This window comes from Nicotiana attenuata, chromosome 6 (assembly GCF_001879085.1).
Source record: "Nicotiana attenuata strain UT chromosome 6, NIATTr2, whole genome shotgun sequence".
Lineage (NCBI taxonomy): Eukaryota > Viridiplantae > Streptophyta > Magnoliopsida > Solanales > Solanaceae > Nicotiana > Nicotiana attenuata.
The window spans coordinates 47,234,310-47,241,890 of record NC_031994.1 but is presented as its reverse complement, the minus strand read 5'-3'; the positions used below and the strand labels follow the sequence as shown (position 1 = coordinate 47,241,890).

At 35.1% G+C, this 7,581-nt stretch overlaps 1 protein-coding gene across 1 annotated transcript; it reads left to right on the top strand.

Annotated features, from left to right (window-relative positions):
- Nucleotides 1,400-6,834, top strand: LOC109226946 (putative late blight resistance protein homolog R1B-16). Its single transcript, XM_019391892.1, has 3 exons — nt 1,400-1,665; nt 2,937-5,402; nt 6,602-6,834. The coding sequence occupies exon 2, from the start codon at nt 3,031-3,033 to the stop codon at nt 5,386-5,388; it is 2,358 nt and encodes a 785-aa protein (XP_019247437.1). The 5' UTR covers nt 1,400-1,665; nt 2,937-3,030; the 3' UTR covers nt 5,389-5,402; nt 6,602-6,834.

Sequence of the window (7,581 nt, the reverse complement as noted above, 5' to 3'; positions counted from 1 at the left end):
ATTCCCTACAACGCTTGAACAACAATGGCCGAAGGTACGTTCCTTGTTTAATTTCCCCTGCGTTGGCTCTGTGTATGTGTTTATATTTCAACAGCTACTGCTTTCATATGAAATTTCATGTTTATACATCAGGTATACCATAAAATACGGACACATCAAAACATACTCCCTCTGTTTCAGTTTATGTGAACCTATTTCCTTTTTGGTCTGTTCCAAAAAGAATGACCCCTTTCTAAATTTGGTAACAATTTAGCTTAAACTTACAATTTTACCCTTATGAGAAGCTTTTATAACCACACAAATACTCTGAGCCCCTTTTGACTTGTTTAGGACCACAAATTTCAAAAGTCTTCATTTTTTCTTAAACTTCGTGCCTAGTCAAACAGTTCACATAAAATTGAACGGAGGGAATAACTTCTATGGTTAATAACTAGACAAGTACTAGTAATATCTAGTAAAGGGCATACAAAAACTAAGAAAGCAGGTGCAAAAATGAAATGACGAAAGAGCTAAGCTAAGAGAATAATTGAGTGAAGAAGGAGAAGTTGAAAGTAACACATACATACATATATAAATACATGAGCCCTTTATGCTGTCAGTGCTGAGTTTGATCTCTACGTTAAGAAAGATACATACTTAGCCTGTTGCCAATAATTGGCCATGGCTTTGGACCTGGTGGACGCGCGGTTCCCCCTACAGCTTCTTTTATTCACAAATTTGGAAATTTAAGCTACTGCTGCTTGGTATTCGTATTAGTTGAAATGGGTAAACGTACTCACAAAGGAAAGAATGGTCTTTACATGAAAATGAAAGATTGCTAATTCATTATTAAAGATAATATTGCAGAATTAAAAAAGTGACATAAATTTATAGCAGATCATGAATGAACCATTCAAAATATGTATCATAGTTTTTTTTTTTTTTGGGTAATAATGTATCATAGTTATATAGACGAATCATTCCAATTAATAAAAAAAGCTTTGGCAAACTGATTGAACCACGTGATATATATATATATATATATATATATATATATATATATATATATATATATATATATATATATATATATATAAATATTGAGTCGTGACAAAAACAAAAGGACAGATTATAATTTCAATAGAAAATGTGATAATTAAGCTCTTGACCTACGGACATCACTGCTTGGATATAAACCATATATATATGTCAGCAATTCTTTTAAAATTTATGAAAGTAGTAATCAAAAATTGTATAGTCAAAATAGTTTAATTAAAATAAAAAGGAAAGCTAACAAAAGGACAGGCTATAATTTCAAAAGAAAATGTGAAATTGTAACCACTACCACTCCTCCGTTTAAATTAGAATTTTCTTACTAGCTGGAAGCAACATTGTTCTTTTTTTAAATTAAACATAAAATATAGCAAGTGGAAAGCCATTTCTCGGTGGCTATTTCAAGTTTCTAATTTGTATATGAGTATTAGTTGACCAAAGGGTGAGATCTGTGAGAACTTTGAAGTTCTTTTATAGTTTGCCTCTTCAGGACATGAAATACTGAAACAATTATCTGATATTTTTGATATAAGTGGAGCCACTCTCAACTTCAATTTCAATTTCTTAAGTGTACTGATGATTTCCCGGCGTAGGTCGTGACTTTCCACCTCCAGCTACTTTAGCAGTTTTACGGTGAGTTTTCTCGCAGAAAGTTAAAGGAAACCAAAGGAACAATTTTCTCTATCTTACATGAACATGAAACTTCCATAATATTTTCATCAATTTATTATGAACTTGGAACTTCAAAATATTTCCTTAGTTCCCAATCTTGGACGTTGAAGGCAACTCTACAACTTCGTCCACCTTTCCCTCTTTCTTCTATTTATCTTTCTATTTTTATAAATAAAAAAATTAAAATAATTAACTGATTAGCAAAAGAAAGGCAAAGTTTTTCTTGTGGTAAATTTAATGCTAAATTCAGGTTAAAATATCCTGGTATAGCCAGTTTTCACACTGGTCAATGAAAAATAGCCAGCGTTTATCAAGTCAATGAAAAATAGCCACTATTTTGCTGCAACAGGGACCGGTCCAGTATAATATACGGGAGTTCTGGTGCATTTGTGTAGGAACTCCAGCATATTATGCTGGACCGGTATACTTTGCTAACTCCTGTAAAATTTGCGGGAGACTGGAGCACCAGTGCTCCAAACTCCAGTATATTATACTGGACAATTATACTTGCTGGAACTCCCGTAAAATTCGCGGGCGTATTTTTCCGGATTTTGAACAGTGTTTTCGCTCAGATTTAAAGTGGCTAAATTTCGATGACTTTTGAAACTTGGCTATTTTTCAACGACCAGTGGTAAATCTAGCTATTTTTGAATTTCTCCCTAAATTCAGTCCTTTTAAAATGTAATTAACCTTTTGCAAAATTATTAGTATTTGCTTGCTTATATGGGCGTATATTTTAAAGATACTTCCATCCTAAGATGGAGAGATATGTATTGCTCCCCCGTTTCAATTTATGTGAACCTGTTTGACTGAGCACGGATTTTAGGAAAAAACGAAAACGTTTTGAATATATGGTCCTCTAAACAATGCAAAAAGGGGCCCAGAGTATTTGTGTGGTTATAAAAGCTTCTTATTAAGGGTAGAATTAGAAGTTTAAGCTAAATTGTTTCCAAATTTAAAAAGGACTCATTCTTTTTTGAACGGACCAAAAAGGAAATAGGTTCGCATAAACTGAAACGGATGCGGTACTAAAGTTAAAGGGAGGAATAAATGGAACAATATACTCACACACACTTGTAAAGAGGGGCTGAGTATAAATTGGTGGTCTGGTGGCCTTTAGACCCATAAGACTTTACATATGGACTACTTTATTACTAATATTATTTTTTTGGTTTGGATTCTTTCTCTAAATTATGAAGAATGTTAATGTTGTTTTGATTTCTTTTATGAAGGTGACAGAGCTATAACTCAAGGCAGTTAGATTATAGTTACCATAATCGTGTGAAAGACACCAATTAGCGATAGTTTTCAATTTCAACAATTGAGATGGAGGTTGTCGAGACATGTGGAAAAGGAAGTCTTTCTTCTGCAGAGCCATCCACAAAACATAGTTTTCCATCAACTGATGAGGAAGTTGTGGGATTTGTGAAAGATGCAGAAAGTATAATGAAGAAATTGACTGGTGGAACAAAGGAGCTAGATGTTATCTCAATCTTTGGAATGCCAGGTCTCGGAAAAACAACTTTGGCCAAGAAAGTGTACGACAATCCTTCTATAGTTAATTACTTTGATGTTAAAGCTTGGTTTTCTGTTTCGCAAGCATATAAAAGGAGGACGTTGTTGATTGACATTTTCAAACAAGCAACACGTGATAAGAGCGAAATCAAAGAGGATGTTGACATAGCTGACAAGTTGCAAAAGACTCTAAAAGGTAGGAGATACCTCATTGTATTAGATGATATATGGGATATCGATGCATGGGAAGATTTGGGGTTATGTTTCCCGAAGGGTGAAGATGGAAGTAGAGTAATGGTGACAACTCGAATTGAAGAGGTGGCTAAGCATCTTCAGCACAACGGTGATCCTTATTCTCTTAGATTTCTTACATTGAAAGAGAGTTGGGAATTATTGCAGAGGAAAGTATTTCGAGGAGAGAGTTGTCCACCTGATCTACTGGAAGCAGGGTTACAAGTGGCGGAACATTGTAAGGGATTGCCTCTTGTGATTGTACTGATTGCTGGAATTATTGCGAAAATGGAAAGGAAGGCGCCCTTGTGGCTGGAGGTTGCAAATGACCTAAGTTCCCTTGCGTTAGGAGAGCAAGGTATGCAGGTAATACAATCGAGTTATGACCATTTAGAAAACCACTTAAAGCCTTGTCTTCTTTACATGGCATTGTATCCAGAAGACTATAAGATTCCAGTGTCTGACTTGCTAAAGTTATGGATGGCTGAAGAGTTTATAGAGAATATTGACACAGAGAATCTAGAGGAAACATCTAGAATTTTCTTGAATGATCTACTTAAGAGAAGCCTAGTGATGGTCTCTGGCCGACAGCGAATTAATGGTGCCATAGAATACTGCTCACTTCATGATTTAGTGCGTGAGTTTTGTTTGAAAAGACTTGCAGAAGAAAAGTACTTTATGCAGCTCGCAGTGCCACACAGTTCAAACCAACAATCGTATTCCAAGGAATCACGGTTATGCATTTATATTCATGATGAACTTGTTAAACAATTAGATCATTATGAATATCGGTTGGATAAGATTCCAATGTTCGAGTCCAAGCAGTTAGATTATTATGAGTATCAGCTGGACAACATTCCATTGGTCAAGTCCAAGGAAACAAAGCGTTTTGGTCAATTTTCAGAGTTTTTTCAGTTCATTGCTCATCCAAAATCCAACATATGGAACCCAGCAGATTCTTTGCATTCACTTGTTAAATTAAGATTTGTTCAGGCATTGCAATTGAATGGAAGGGAATTGCCAAGTTCTTGGGTTAAGGCAGTACAATCACTAACTCACTTGAGGTACCTTGCAATTTGTGTTGAAAAATTTGATTTCAAGTGGGTATCACACCTACGCTATCTCCAAACTCTAGTGGTAGATTATTCAAGATATCCATTCAGGACATCGACTGCTGCATTCTGGAAAATGACAAAGCTAAGGCATGTGAAGATAAACTCATTTATGTTTACAGGCGATTGGGATGCTAAAACTGGTCGACCAATTTTAGAAGAACCTTCAGAAAGTACGCTCTTGAAGACATTGTGCACTTGTCGTGTTGCTGTGAGCAATGCGGCTCAGAAGGTCTGGTGGAGGTGTCCGAATCTTGAAGAACTCAGCCTCGATATTATAAGTGTACCTAGTTGTTCTTTGTTTCCGATACCAGAACTTCATACTCGGCTTCAATCTCTTAAACTAGATGCCGAACTCTCATATGAAGAAAAATATTCAGTCGAATGGTCCAGCTACGTTGTCTTCCCTTCAAATCTTAGGGAGTTGTGCATTCGCAACATGTTTCTAACGGAAGAAATAGTTTCAAATATTGCAAGACTGCAGAATCTTGAGAGTCTCGAAGTATATAGAGGATATCTTGTGGCGAAAGATCAGACTTTAGACGTCAGATATGTCGAGTTCCCTGCACTCAAATTCTTGAAATTATTTGTGCTCTTTATGGAAGAATGGAAAGCTTTAGAGGAATCCTTTCCCGTGCTTCAGAAGCTAGTCATAAAAGGTTGTTACTCCCTCGAGGCGATCCCGCCTAGCTTTGCCAATATTCCAACACTCCAACTTATTGAAGTGGAAAACTGCATGGACTCTGTTGGGGATTCAGCTAGGAATATTAAAAGAGAAATAGAAGAAAACACAGGCTGTGACACTCTCCAACTTCTTATATCATAGGACTACTAAAGCTGGTAAGTCATTTCAGCAACTCTTTGCTCTATCTCATATGGGAAACAATTTTTAGTAGCTTCCGAGTTCCGTCCTGCATTACAAATTTTAGTAACTTGTGTCTTGCATTCTGAAATTCAACTCTATACTCGGCATTACTATTTATATCATACTTGAGCAACATTTGGGAAAGTATAATACTCCCTCCGATCACAATAAGTGACCAATTTGCCTTTTTATTTTGATCCAAAATAAGTGTACATTTATATAATCAAGAAAAAATTCAATTTATTTTTCCAAAATTACCCGTATGTACGTATACCTAAAAAGTCTTTTACTCCTCACATTAAACATTCTGCAACATTTAATTAAGGGTAATTTAATCACACTAATTATTTTTGTCTAGAATTTAGTATTTCTTTAATAGGTGTGCCCAAGACAAATTGATCACTTATTGTGGATCGGAGGGACTAGTTTAATGATTCTCATATATCCTTATTAAAATGACTCCTAGTAGTAACTTATAGCATAGTGGGCACTCTCTTTGAGGAAGAATTTAATTAAACAATACTCCCTCCGTTCACTTTTACTTGGCATGTATATTAAAAATAGATTTTCATTTTTACTTGTCAATTTACACATATCAAGAGGAGACAAATTTTTTTTCCTGTTATACCCACAATATTTATTGCTCATTTCAAATCATTTTCTCAAATTCAATAAAATATGCATCAATTAATATGGGTATCATGGTAAATTATGCACTTTATTTATTACTCCCTTCGGTCCACAGTAAGTGATTTTTTGGCCTTTTATTTGTGGTCCAAAATAAGTGATTTTTTCAAATTTCAAGAATGAATTAATTACTTTTTTCCTACATTGCCCTTGGAGTAAATAATGTTAGAGTATGTGTTAGGAGTGTTTATGTGAAGAGATAGTAAAGGTTAATATAGTCAATTGCAATGCTAATTAATGTTAAAATGTGAGTTTCTTAATATGTGTGAAGACAACCAAAAAATTACTTATTTTGGACCGGAGGATTATTTCTTAAGGGGCGTGAAAAATCAAAACGTACCAAGTAAAAGTCAATGGAGGGAGTAGTATCATTATTCATTCATACAACTTTTTTGGCATTTTTACAGTTTTCTCTCAATCGTTTGACATTTAATTTGTAGATGCAGCTTTTTTGCAATAATGGACTTCATTTTCCTAACATTTGCAGACTCCGACATATCCATTTCCTCGGGTCTGCGACCTTCTCAACAGAGGAGACAAAGTAGCTCAACCATTCTTATATTTTGTTCTGCGCCATAGCTGAGCATTTGTTAAAGGGATTCTTCTGATTTGTGGATGGCTTCTTCCTGAACTAATTATTTCCAGCTCAGAATGCAATTAAGCCAACTATGAACTAATGTATGTATGTTTCTTCAATCTTATAATGTTGTTATAAGGATAGTCGTCAGTATGTTTAGTCAGTCAGACTAAATTAAACATACTCAGGAGCTCAATTCGAACAAATTAGGAATTATCATACCAACAAATCAGCAGCAACAGACTTAATATGTAGTACTGTATTCATTAAAAAAAAAAAAAAACATAGACAGTGAGGACCGTTGGAACACTAATTAACAGTTCACCATGTTTTAATGGGTTATATAGTAAAATTTTCAATGGAGTGAATAGTTAAGAGTAAACTAGTGATGGGGATCAAATGCTTGTTTTGCTTATCGTCCTGTTCTTGGACACAAAATCTGACCTTAAATCGTCCTGTTAAATCTGCATAGTACCTAGGTGAGCTTTGTGATGATCACGAATCATGCATGTGACTAGAATAAGATACATTAAGTTTACTCCAATAATTGGCCATGGCTTTGGACCAGGTAGAGGGTCCCCAGAGGCGGATCCAGGATTTAAATCCTATGGGTTCAACTTTTGAAGTTTTTAGCGTTGAACCCAATATATATTTAAAGTTATGGATTCGTATCTACTATTTTTACAATTTTAATAACTTTTTACATATAATTTTTTACTCCGCATCGAAAGTTATGGGTTCAATTGAACCCGTCAACGATGCACTACATCCGCCTCTGACCCCCCCCCCCCCCCCCAAGAGCTTCTTTTATTCACAAATTTTGAAAGACAATATCATTAGTCACCCTTATCTCTCCTATAACAATCCTTATCACTCCGCCCTGACAATAT

Excerpts from the sequence above, each read along its gene's own strand:
- LOC109226946 (XM_019391892.1), top strand. The coding sequence starts at position 3,031 with ATGGAGGTTGTCGAGACATGTGGAAAAGGAAGTCTTTCTTCTGCAGAG.